The sequence below is a fragment of the Colius striatus genome, chromosome 20 (assembly GCF_028858725.1).
Source record: "Colius striatus isolate bColStr4 chromosome 20, bColStr4.1.hap1, whole genome shotgun sequence".
Taxonomy (NCBI): Eukaryota; Metazoa; Chordata; class Aves; order Coliiformes; family Coliidae; genus Colius; species Colius striatus.
Window position 1 is genome coordinate 7,885,442 of NC_084778.1, and position 12,796 is coordinate 7,898,237.

Consider the following 12,796-nt stretch of genomic DNA (forward strand, 5'->3'; position numbering starts at 1 on the left):
TGGGGCTTTGATATCCCATTGGCCCCACTACAATATCAAAATGACAACTGGCTTACTCTTTGTTTCCCTGCTGCACACCACAACAATTTTTATTTTCCCCCTCTCTTATTTGATTGCTTTTTAAAATCTGCCTGTCTTCTACTTTATTCTTTCCCAATTGTTCTTTTAGCTGATTGTTTTAGTCTATGATAGTGAACAATACTGGAGCAGAGGATTAAAAAGTACATAAGGCTTGATGACTGTTGTAGAACAAAACTTGTATGTGCCATTTAAAAAGATCCATGTGAGAAAAAGACTTAAGGAAGGCCTGACCTGATGAACTGACTTGCTTTATAATTGCTTTGGTTTTATTTAAAAAAATAAAAGCCCAACCAACCAACCAAACCCAAAAACACACCCAAAAAAGCCAACCCAGCACCATAGGATTGTGTTTATAATCTGATTTGTAATACAAGATAATTGTGTGATAAAAGTGCTGTGGCCTGTTCAAAGCTTTTCTCCAAGATGTCTGTTTCTGTACAGGCAATTAAGTAAGACATTTCAAAAGGACACACTGATTGATAAACTCTTGCATGTTGTAGCTTATTGCTTTTGTGCTAATAGTGGGACTCATGCCGGGACAGGCTGATATACCTGCAGTTGATTCACATGATCCTTTACTCTTAGAGCATCGTAATCTCGCCATTACATAATTCTGACACTGGTTTTTATCTGTAATATTTTATGATCACACAACACACCTGAGAGTATGTAGCACTCCTTCATTCCTTGCAGAATTTTATGGCCTTTATGGCAGGTGATAATTCTGTGTTCTCCAGGTGCAGAATGCAGGGAACAAGCTGGGTAGACGCTGTGATATGTGCTCGAATTATGAGAAGCAGTTGCAAGGTATCCAGATTCAGGAGGCTGAGACAAGAGACCAGGTGGGATTTCTCTTCTAGCTTTAGCAAGTTGGGGTTTTTTTAAGCTATTCAAACTACTAAGCATGCAGCAATGATCCATCTGCTGTTTTATTCATTGGTTTTAATTGAGCAATGTCAGCATACTTAAAATCTGGATAACTTCTGACATTTTATTGACATAGCCTGATTTGTTAGTGGTATGTTTCTTAAGGATTCACCTTGGAGAACCACTTTATCCAGGCCCTGTTCTATAAAAAGTGGTGTGCTCATGCTGAAGTCAGTATCTTTCATAATTTATGTTCTAAACTGCTTGTCATGCATTAAATTCTGGTATCTTTGAGCCTGCAAGAATTGTTAACAGCAAAGGCAAAATTAGAGAACCTCATCCTAGCAGCATAAGATGACTGTAAAGTATTGGAGGATCTTTTCCTGCCATATTCCAAAGAACCATTTTCAGATGAGTGTGGAAGGCATAAGTCACAGTCTACCTTGAAATGAGTATTTGAAGTCATTACATGGTGATAGTTGAGTGCAGTTTGATGTGCCATGTTCCATTGCAGGTGTCATGTGTGAGGCAGGGTATTTCACAAGAACAGCAAAGGAACTTCTGAGTTGCATAGGGGTTTGAGGGATTTTGTTGGGTGTTTTGGGGGCATCGTGGGGTCAGTTAGATTTGTGTTCAGGAAATCAATGCTCCCCAAAAGAATGTAAAATGAACTTATTTTGGTGTAACAATGCAGGTGAAAAAGCTGCAGATGATGCTGAGGCAGGCTAATGACCAGCTGGAAAAGATGGTGAAAGACAAACAGGAATTGGAGGATTACATGAAACAAAGTGCTGAAGACTCCTCTGATCAGGTACTACAAACATTTTGTGATCACACTTGTGGGAATCATGAAGTGTTATTCAGAAGTATGTAATGACAACTCAGATAAGGATGGACTGCCTGCTGTAGAGGCAGCAAAAATGGGAATTTCTGTAGTCAGTTATGCTCCAGCTGAGTCTGCTGTGGTTTCCAGATAAGTCTGACATGTCTCAAATATTACATTATCCAATTTTGGCCCTAACGTTTCATCTCTAATGTTGAAATCCATTACAGAGGTGAAAACTGGGATGAGTCATGTTTGAGTTTTGAAGTGACCTGTGTATAAAATGATCCAAACATGCAAAGGTAGCCTTGAGTTCTTGGTCTCTGTCCTTGTTGGTAGAAGAGTGATACTGTTCATACCATGTGCTTTTTCAGAGAGATCTCTCAGTCTGAGATGTGTATATAGCTTTCCTGGATCAATGGAGCCAAATAGTATGTGTGGTAGTCAGAGCTTTAAAACAAAAACCAGACTTAAATCCAAACAAAAACCCCAGCTCATCATCTTTAGCCTGTTAAAGATAACAGTGTTAGGTAAATGCTGAATTTCATTTACTTCACTCCAGCTGGAAGACTTTCTTCCTTCTTACCCATTATTTTTCCCTTGTGAAGGAAACAGTAGTCCTTAGACGAAGTCTGGCTTAGATCTGACAGCCACATGTTTATACATTTGTTCTTTTGGTTGTACCATAGTCCTCTAAATTAAGTAATACTTAATCTTACTGTTAAGCCTGTGTTGTGTAGAATAACTTAATTGTAAGGCTTTTGAAGATCTGTGCTTTCAGAGAAAGGTACAATTGAAGAGAATGCTGAAAACTTAAATAGTAGATCTGCAGTTTCCCACCTCTGAACTGGCTTACATTCAAGTTTGATTGGAATGAACTGTTATTTGTTGTTTAGAGTTTGGCAAATAGAACATATTATTCAAATGGAAGCACAGCATCTGCTCTTACTGATGAGCTGCATTACTGCTTTACTAAGGAGTTACCAAAATAAACTTCACTGGATTAGTTTGACATTTCAAAGTAGTTAGTAATGATAACAGGCAAGAGAACTTCAGTGGTTATTTCTCCTTCAAAATCTCTTTCATGCTTTATATCTTTGTGTGGTTTTTTTCTTTAAAGATCTCTTTGCTTATGGCTAAATGTCAAAAGTCAGAGAATTTCCTCAGAGAACTGCAGCAGGCGTTCTCACAAGCCAATAGAAGTGTCCAGGAGCAAATGGTAAGTAACAGCTTCAGCCCAAAGATCCCTTGAACAGCACTGTTTGATCAACCTTTGGAGCTCAAGGTGTTTTCACAAGACTCTGTCCAGCTTCCCAGACAAGCTTGGCTAGAGACAGCTGTACATCTTAATATGTGGAGACAGTCATCAAATGAGCTCTGAGAGCGAGTGCTAGAGCTGTGTGTAGGGTCAGCCAGTCATGCCCTCTGTGTGTATGCATATTGGTGAAGGTGGAGATCACTACTCAACTTCTTTTGCCCCTTATTCATTATTTACATTCCATGCACATTTAGTATCTCATTTCACCTCAGATCTGAAGGCAGAATAAATTTTCTCATGACAGTTTTGTTTGAATTCATCCCCAGTGCCATCACTAGTGAGTATTTTCTTGAGTTTTAGAGATGAAAGCTCAATGATTTTTGCAGGTTAGACTTAAAATATCAACCCTAAAACCCAAGATGTATGGAAACTTAGGGTTTTTTAAACTACTTGGAGCATCTTGTAGAAATTAAGCTAGAAAATAGGAGTAGAAACTCGTTTCCTAGGGTAGAACAAGGTCCTAACTTCCATAGAGCATTTCATTTGCTTCTGTATTAGGATCAAGCTTCTTTTTCTCCCTCCCTTGCACAGCATTCTCAGCAATCCCAGTATTGCATTTCTAGGGTCTGGGTTTTGTCTGTAGGACATCAGAATATTGTTTGCAGAAGTGTTCTGTTTGCTGTTCTGATGAGAACATGCCTAATGGAGATGGGCTCCTCCAAAAACATATTGATCTGAAGGTGCTTTTCATGCTGCCTACAAAGGGCAGCTTCTATCACAGCTAGGTCCCTGTTGCCCTGTGCCAAAGCAATCATTGCCCTCAGAAAAGTTCACTGGATTTTCTTTTCTATTGCAAGTAAACTCGTGTTTTCTTAATCCCTTTTCTTCACAAGGGATCAGTTGTTTGGATGTTTTCCTCACAAGGCAGTGGCAGGCAGGCATGTACTGTTGGGAGTTTCAGGATGAGTGGTGTGAAGGCTTTTAAATCACCTGAGGTTGCAGCTGAGTTGTTGGGTGGTTTCAGTAAATGTCACTGCCAGCTCCCAAAACCACATGTGATTTCTCCCCCCTCCACAGCCCCATGAGCACAGCTAGCTGATGGATAAATGTGGAAGAAAACTGGGAGGCTTACCAATGCTGTATTTATCACTTGCTTCCCCCCATCTGCCTCTACAGTTGAGATTGATCTATTTCTGGTGCATAGTCCAGGCAGGAGGAGACTGATCATGTTCACACAATGATTTTGTTTCCCTTCTTTACAAAGACTTATCTATTCACCAGACTTTTTGAAAGTAACAGTAGTAAATGGGGCATAAAGAGATCTGAACATGACCCTAAGTGAGCACTTTTTCTTTGCATTGGAGGCTGTCCTGACCCAGTCAAGGGAGCAGGTTTCAGAAGAGTTGGTGAGACTGCAAAAAGATAATGAAAGCCTTCAAGGGAAACATAGCTTGCACGTGTCTTTACAACAAGCCGAAGATTTCATTCTACCAGAAGCACCAGAGGTAAAACATTTAAAAATCATTACCCCAAATAATGCATGTGGCTAGATCTTGCTGGAAGAATCTTCCTTATCAAAAAGCTGACTCAAAGAGCACAATGAATGCTAGTCTGGATTCTACCTCTGTAAGTTCTGCAGTGTACAAAGTCAGCAGTGGGATCCCACTGTGCCATGAGCATGCTTCAGGGTCTGGATAGAGGATAATAAAATGAGTTAGCTACAGCCTGTCAACTGCTCTGTGCTCAGTAGAGTGTGGGCTTATCCCAGTTTAGCTAGCTTAAACCCCATTTTGCAACTGAGCACACACATGTTCAGTCACCATGGCTCCAACGTAGATACTGATTCAATCAAGGCAGCTAAATCAGTCACTTTAACTCCTGTCCAGACCTTAATCCTGAGCCCTCAACAGTGATAAGCCTTGTCATCCTTTTCATGGGCACTCCCTAGTGTTCAAGCACATCAGTTCAAAGATTGTGGAGGGTGAAGGACAGGGAGAGAGAGCCATAAGCTTGTGGAGACGTGGATCTTTGCTTGTTCTTCATTTACTATAGCTAAGCAAACTGTTTGCAGTTGTAATAGCTTGCTGAGTCCAAGAGCTGGGATGGTAGGATCAGACCTCAGGGTAGGTAGCATAGCTTTGGCCTGTATGCTGGTAGATGCAGTACTGGATGTACCTGGAAACCATAGTACAAATCTTTGTTAATCATTTATCCAGGAGCTCCGTGAGCTGATCCTGAAGTATCGTGAAGACATCATTAGCGTGCGGACGGCAGCAGATCACCTCGAGGAGAAGCTCAAGGCTGAGATTCTCTTCTTAAAAGAACAGATTCAAGCTGAACAGTATTTGAAAGAAAATATAGAGGAAACTCTACAGCTGGAAATAGAGAATTGCAAAGAGGAAATAGGTGAGCAGGGGTAAAAGAGGCTCAAAACAGGAATATCAGAAAGGAGGATAAGTGAAGAGTTCATTGTTTACCTTTGAGGTATCATGTGTTTAGTTTCTCTAAATATTAACAGAAGTAAACACAGGGTATGTCCAGCTTCCTATGGTTTTTGCCTTTAAGCTTTAATGTTATTGTTTTCCAGCTTCATTTTCCAATGTAAAAGCTGAACTGGAAAGAGTAAAAGCGGAGAAGGAACAGGTGAGGAGCCTTTCACAGGGGCATTTGGGGGTGGTTTGTTGTGGGGTTTTTTAAACAAAGAGAACAAGATTCATTTTTCCCCACTAGTTCTGTCAGTGACACAGTGTTGCATGCAGGAGAAAATGAACTTTGTTTTTCTCACCTGTCTTTGATGTGTCAGTAACACTTGAGCTGTACTACTTTTTACCATGTTTAGTTTGCCCAGTGTTGGGAGGGAAAGAGAGGAGAACGAAGGAGAGAGTTCTGCAAGGTGTAACACTATTTTTCCTTCATCTCACCACGCTTGTGGGGTTCTGGAAGGCTGGCTTGTTTCTGTAGATAACCTCTCCACTCTGCAAGAAGGAATGCCAGTCTGTGTATTTGCACAGGTTTTCTTACTGAGGGTACTGACATTCTCTTGGGCACTCTCAGTCTATTGCAACTCTTGGTAACAACTAAGAGTGTAGATACATCTGGTTGTAAGTGCACCTGTGAGCTTCTGTGTCTATTTCAAAAGAAACACATAATGTTTTGCCTGCAGCTTTGAAGGACAGAACAGCTGTATTGATGGCAGTGTAGGACTGGGACACAGTCATAGTTCTGTTCTTTAAAAGGTGTGTTTTGTCTGTTTGTTAATCTGTAACCTAAATATTGGGTAACGAATTCTTAACTAATATTATGTTACCTAATAATAACTTAAATGGCAGGTTTGGCTATTTCTCTCCAGCTCCAAAAAGAAAGAAATGGAGAGACAGAAATGTTACTAGGAGGGATTATTTCAGTGTATTACTGAATCCTGGGGAAAAACACTTAGGCTCTATGGAGGGACTGTGAGAAATAGAAGTGTTAGAAGATTTAGTTAATACCTATTTTTTGTTGTTGTTGTAATATAGTTGGAAAGTTCTTCACAGGAAAACCTGCAGCAGCTGGAGAGTCTGCAGGAAACAAAAAACACTCTAGAGGAACAGCTGAAGAAGGAGACTGCAGCAAAGGTAGCTATGATGTCTGGGTATGAAGGGGGTGTGCATCTCTTCTGATCACTGTGGTCAGAGAATGTGGCACTATGTAAGAATGGAAAAGGAAGCTTTGGAATGTCAGTAAGATTCTGGCAGGGAAATAGTGTCTTCTGGATGCAGTTGAAATCCTCATCCCAATCACTTTGCACTTGGATGTATAAAGCTGCTGTCTTGAGTGTTTCTGTGGCTTATCCTCCAAAGTTAGGCTCCAGTAATGTTTCTGCAAAGAGCAAGCTTCTTGACTAACCAAACCTCAGTTGGAATGCTTTGGTACTTTTGGGTTAGTGTTGTTTTGTTGTTGCTGTAGGAAGGAGCCTTACTTTAGTTGTGATCTCTCTCTCTCTCTCAGGTTTTGAGTTTTTTATTCCTTTTATTTTTCCCCCTCTCCAAAAGACTTTCTAGAGTAAAACTCGAGGCAGCAAGGCAGTTACATTTCACCAGCAGATCCCTGCCCTTCATCTGTGGGCATGTTTCATTAGAACTCAGAAAGCTGCTTTTTTGAGATCCTTGGTCATAGTGATGATAAAAGACATGGGAGTTGTATGCTTTAACCAGTCTAACAAGGATGTTCATCTGATGGGTATTAGCCTCTGATTTTACAGTTAGGAAAAGAGAGGTGTAGAAGAGTGATTGGACTCTGAGAATAACCATACTTCTTTGCTCTAGTATCAAGCTTTAATCAGGTTATACAAGCTTCTCCTCTTTTCTTCCATTTAAGCATAGCACAAAGAATCTTTCTCTCTTCAGGCAAACCTTGAGCAGCTGGTGTTTGAAGAGAAGAATAAAGCTCAGCGGTTGCAGACGGAATTAGACGTCAGTGAGCAAGTGCAGAGAGATTTTGTAAAGCTTTCTCAGACACTTCAGGTAAGGAAAATGCAATCAGTCTGTAAGGTGCTACTTTTGTTTTTTCTTCAGAGCTGTGTAGAATAAGAAGTAGCAGTTGCAGATTTTCTTGTGCTGATATTTTAAAGGAACTGTTTAGAAGTCGTTGGTATCATAAACTGATGGAGTGTTCCCATTATAATGGTAGTGTTAAAGCCTGTTGCAGATTTTGTTCTGATTACTTGATTCCAGCTGATTCTCAGCAGCAAAAATGCACAATAATTGTACTAAAAGGAACAGACATGGAGGGCTTCAGGCCCTCAGATTTCATTGTCCATCTCCTGATGTTTTTTCCAGTATGTTACTTTTCATAGCAAGTCTTTAGGGTGCAAACGTTTGAGGATGAAGTAAAGGAGCTTGTACTGTCTGATACAATGATATGAAATGATCTTTCACATTATATTTACTGCTTTCTATTTATACTACATAAAAGTCTTATCCTTGCTATTGTCACTGTTGCTATCCTTATATTTCCTCCAAAAAGTGGAACATGTAGCTGGTGATGAGATACCAAGAGATGACTGAGGGAAGGAGTTTTGGCAGTGGTTGTTCATTGCTGCTGCTTCCAGTTTATCAGGCTGATCTCTTTACTGTAGAGAGCACCAAGGGACCTTCAGTTTTCTCTTTGCTGACAAGCATTTATGTCCTCAGGAAGCCAGACTAGATTGGTCTCACTTTTACTGTCTGTGGGTTTAGAACTTGCACCCCTTCCTCACATTGCAGCTGACTAGAACACCTTGCTCACAGAGGAGGTTCTGTATTTCAGCACTGTCTCCTTGGATATTATGGCCAGTCCACTCAGTGAAATGAGTCAGAATTGAAAACACTGGGTTTTTTTAGTCAATTGTTCAGGTTTGTTTCAAAAACTAAAACAGGAACATCCAGAGATGGACATTTGGGAGCTGTCTTCTTTTGTTCTGGCTGTTTCTCGAGGAGTAAGTAGGCCAAAGGAGACTACTGAATTCTCCTGGCTAGTGAAGATGCTCCTTACTGCTCAGCATCATTTATTGATTTAATCTTTTTAAGTACTGGCTTATGCAATTCTTAGAGCAAAACCATGAACAGCCACTTAGAAAATGTGTGGTGAACTCTTCAAACTTGAAAGCAGTTTAGCAGGCCTTCAGTCACGAGCTTGGTGGGAGTGGTGGAGCTCTGTATGTTGTGGTTTCTCTTCCTCCAAGCAGTTGTTACCCATCAGTTTCTCAGCAGATAGTGCTTTAGGTTTAAACAATGGTTTGTGCCATCTCCACTGTACACAGCACAAGATCTGATATGTAACATGAGACAGTGGCATTGAATGAGGAGGGTTTGCTTTCTTGATAGCCAGACAGGGTTATATCCTTCCCTGACCTTGTCAGTGGAGAGCCTGGGTGAGTATCACTTGTGTGAGGTGCCCACTGGCCAAACTGGGAATCAGCAATGGAGAGGAAGGACTACAAATCAATTAACCACTAGCTGGGAATTTACAGCTGAAAGCTCAGATCCTCATCCAAAGAAGAGGAAAGTCCCAATGTTTGACAATTTAAAACCCAATGATCTCTGGATTCATTTCAAACCTCTTTCAGCATATAAGCATTTGGGCACTTTTCCATCACAGCCAAGAGAGATTGTCAGGAAAGCAAGTGACAAGAATGAGCTTGGCAGTGGGGTGTTTTCTCCAGTGGCATTTCAGCTTCTGCCCTGAGAGCCTCAGAGGCCTGTGTCAGGCAGGGCTGCACCTCCTTTACGTTCTTCCTGAGAAAGGGTATGTTGCTTTGCACACCTCCTGCAGTTTGCCTGGCCACTGTGGTGTCAGTGACTGGTTATTAAGGCAAAACATAGAGTGGTGCTGGCTTGAGAAAGAGGCTTTACTGTAAAAACACAACTGCTGATGTCTGTCTCCCTCCCATCCTTGGCTCTGAGTTCAGCTTGTGCTCCTTCAGGCCTTACCTTTTCCAGCACGCTGATGATTTGCTCTCCCTTCTGCCTGCCCAGGTGCCAGGGGTTACTCACATTGCCCACTTGGCAGTTGGCTAAGGTCTGGCTCTGCCTCTCTGGCCTCTTGTCAGCACGTTTCCAGCCTCAGTGGTGTCTCTTGGTTTCCTGTAGGTGCAGCTGGAGCGGATCCGGCAGGCGGATTCCCTGGAGAGGATCCGTGCAATCCTCAACGACACAAAACTGACGGACATTAATCAGCTTCCTGAGACATGACACCCTGCTGAGCAGGCTCCAAGGCTGCAGTTGGGGTTTTTAACTCATCTTTATAGCAACATTAATTATTATTTAACTCTAACTGAAAGAGCAGAAGACACCAGAGGGGAGCAATGGCTGAGTTTTGTTTCTAGAGGGGGGAAAAAAAGGTTTCGTACTGGGCAGGAAGAGAGCACAAGGGTGACCTGCAGTGTAGGAAAGGAGAACTTTCTAATGGAAACACTAATGAGTGTGGTGTTTCGTGTTCCACTGAGTGGGATCAGTCTTTACATTCTGAAAAACTTCCCCTCTTTCAGCCAACTTGGTAACCTAATACAGTTTTGGAACATTTACCTCTTGTCTTTCCCTCTTTGTTTTTTCCTTCCCTCCCCTCCCCCACTACTGTGATCAAAGTAGCTGCTGGAAACCATATTGGCCCTCCAAAACATTGAAGAGCAAAGTGGTTGAAGTTTTTCTGTTTGACTAGTCAGTAACAGTATTCAGCTAGCAGAGAGAATGAGGTGTAGAGTATGCTGTATGAATATTTTATATTAAAATATGACTTTATTAGCAGGACACTGGATATTGATCTTATTTCATAACTCAGTACCTTTTTTTTCCCCTCCTTTTTGTTTTGGTTTGCTTTTTTAACCATTGATTTTGTGTTAAAGACTCTGAATGCTGCTGAAATGTGGTGGACATGAGTGAGCTGTGTATCTCCTGAACAGAGAAGTGCTCCTCCCAAATGAGAAATGTCCTGAGAACTGAGCTCCTTGCAATTTTTCTGTTGAATGCTGATACTTAAGGAAAAGCACAAGAACTGCTCTGCTCTCTCATCTCTTTGGGCAAATGGCATGGAGAGTATGGTTGTTTCTCAGCTCTGGAGCTGAGCAGTACCTGTGCTCCCTGCTCTGTGTGGGAAAGAAAAAGAAGAGAAAACCAAAAGAGAAGGCAGTAAAACCCTTTTTGTGAGCAGTGCTGTGGGGTTTGTGCTGGGCTGGGTGACACGGGGTGTGAGGTTGGTGGCTGTCACTGGTGTGGTGTGGGCTGAGGTGCTGAGAGAACCCATCAGCTCAACCCACCTCATCAGAGTCAGCTGCTGGCACCCAGAGGAGTGACTGCACTGGGCTGCAGAGCACAGAGGGAGAGGAGCAGCAGTTATTCTGCTGCTTCCAGCTGGAAAGGCCCAGTGCACCTCTTAGTGTGGGACTGCTCAGAGTTCACTCCTTCACACTCCCATGTTTCTGTAGCCATTTAAATGTCACAGTGTAACGTGACAGCAGAGGCAGGAGGTTCTCATCATCCATCAGGTGTTAGGTGTGGGTTTCTTATCCTGTAGAGGCATTGTGGTGCCATGGCCACCCCTCCTCCCCTTTCTCCCTCTGTTGGTGTGTGCACAGTTGGGGCAGCAGTGGTTTCATGGACAGCTGCAGGTGGTGCAAACTGAGTTCTTGAACTGGCCCCTGCTCACAACTCAACTTAAAAGAGGCTGAAGGAGCAGGTACTACCCTCCAAAATGTATAACTTAGACTTTCTCCCATTGCTTATTGTTTTGATTCCTTTATGTACTTGGGCACAGATCTGGAGGTGATGGAGAAAACCAGCAGTGACAGAAACTGCACCAAACTGTAACACACGTGACTCTGTTTTGAGTGGTTAAATCCTATTTTGAGCAGTGTATATCCTGAAAGTTAGAACCAGTGGTTTTGAAGATGAATGCCTTAAAACCAGCCAAAAAGCAGTGTGCCAGCTCAGTTCCTTGTCACTCATTGCAAGAGTTAAAGCAGTTCATTCCTTTCATAGCCCAGAAGCCATTTTTCCTGCCTTAGTAATGACTAGACTAAGACATGGCAGAGCTGGCATCTTCTTCCAATGACACAATTTCACTTCAAAGTGAAACTGAAGTGTGGCTGAAGTTTGTTATTAATTCACTGGTACCAGATTTGGGAGGGTTGTTCACCTTTCTCCCTCCTTGCTGACCTGGAAGGTGACAGCAGCTGCCTTCTGATGCAGAAACCCAAACCCAGCTGTTCTGCATTCAGTTTCCAAATGGTCAAAGTCCTGTTCTGTGGAGTAAACTTTGGAGAAGGAAAAAAAAATGCAAAAAGCTTTTCCCTGTATCCCCTTCCTTCCCAAAACCCACCTGGTCACTGGTCCTGACCTGCTGCAGCACGGTGTATGGACACGGGACACACAGTGTATGGCAAAGCTCCAGCCACATGGACGCTGCAGATCCACACCCCAAGAGTTAACCCAGGGAAAGACTTGTTGGGTGTGTTTCTGGACTGTCCTGGCACAGGAGAGTGAGGAAAGGGCTGGAAGGGCTGTTCCCATCCCCAGCTGGCACCCTCTGCCCCCCTCTCTGCTCTGAGCACACAGGCCCTGGGTGTTTCAGGCCTGGGCTGGCATTTCCCTGGGGCGCTGGCAGCGGATGTCCTGGGGTGCTGAGCCAGGGGTTGGGGGCACAGAGGGGGCTGTGGGGTGTCTCTCTGCAGCCCAAATGCCTTTGTGCTCTGGCAGATCCAGATCCAGACCAGATCCAGCAGCTGCTAGGGGGAGCCTGTGTGTGCCCAGGGGCAGCCCCAGCGTGGTGGGCTGCTGCGAGGGGGCTGGAGGCAGATGGGGAAGGGTAAGACAGGGCCTGAGGTCAGAACCCACCTGCAAGGGAGATGCTGACTGCTGGCCCCTTGCTTTTAACCCAGGCACTGTGGGAGCCAGAGAAGGAACCTCTTTTGGCTTTGGAGAGGAAGGGGATGCAATTAACTGTGGTGGTTCTCCTTGTTACCTCCTTACTCCATCCTGCACCCTTTAAAGCCTGTTGGAGTTCTCAGCAGTGACCACTTCAGAGTTGGAACACAAGTGACCTTTGTCACCATACCTTTTCAGACCATACCTTTTTTTGACAGTTTCTTCTATTTAAATTAGAAACCTGACTGTTCACAGAAGTGGTGGCAGATGTGCTCACTACAACCAGCTCACACCCAGGGGCTCTCCCTCCCGGGACAGGAAAGCACAGCTTCAGAAGCAGCAACTCAAGCTTCTGATGAACTCAAGAAACTTAAAGGAGCCTTTAAAAAC

The 12,796-nt window shown here is 43.1% G+C and overlaps 1 protein-coding gene across 5 annotated transcripts in view; it reads left to right on the forward strand.

Annotated features, from left to right (window-relative positions):
- RABEP1 (rabaptin, RAB GTPase binding effector protein 1) overlaps positions 1-10,294 on the forward strand; it is a 45,218-nt gene extending 34,924 nt beyond the window's left edge. For 2 of the 5 annotated variants that reach the window (XM_062012313.1, XM_062012317.1), the window contains exons 10-18: positions 819-923; positions 1,643-1,759; positions 2,892-2,990; positions 4,394-4,534; positions 5,246-5,435; positions 5,617-5,672; positions 6,545-6,643; positions 7,415-7,531; positions 9,638-10,294. In XM_062012313.1, the coding sequence (XP_061868297.1) occupies positions 819-923; positions 1,643-1,759; positions 2,892-2,990; positions 4,394-4,534; positions 5,246-5,435; positions 5,617-5,672; positions 6,545-6,643; positions 7,415-7,531; positions 9,638-9,739 (1,026 nt within the window). In that variant the 3' untranslated portion in view covers positions 9,740-10,294. The remainder of the gene's footprint in view (positions 1-818; positions 924-1,642; positions 1,760-2,891; positions 2,991-4,393; positions 4,535-5,245; positions 5,436-5,616; positions 5,673-6,544; positions 6,644-7,414; positions 7,532-9,637) is intronic. The other 3 variants (XM_062012314.1, XM_062012315.1, XM_062012316.1) reach the window with 3 other exon arrangements.
- Positions 10,295-12,796: the final 2,502 nt, after the last annotated feature.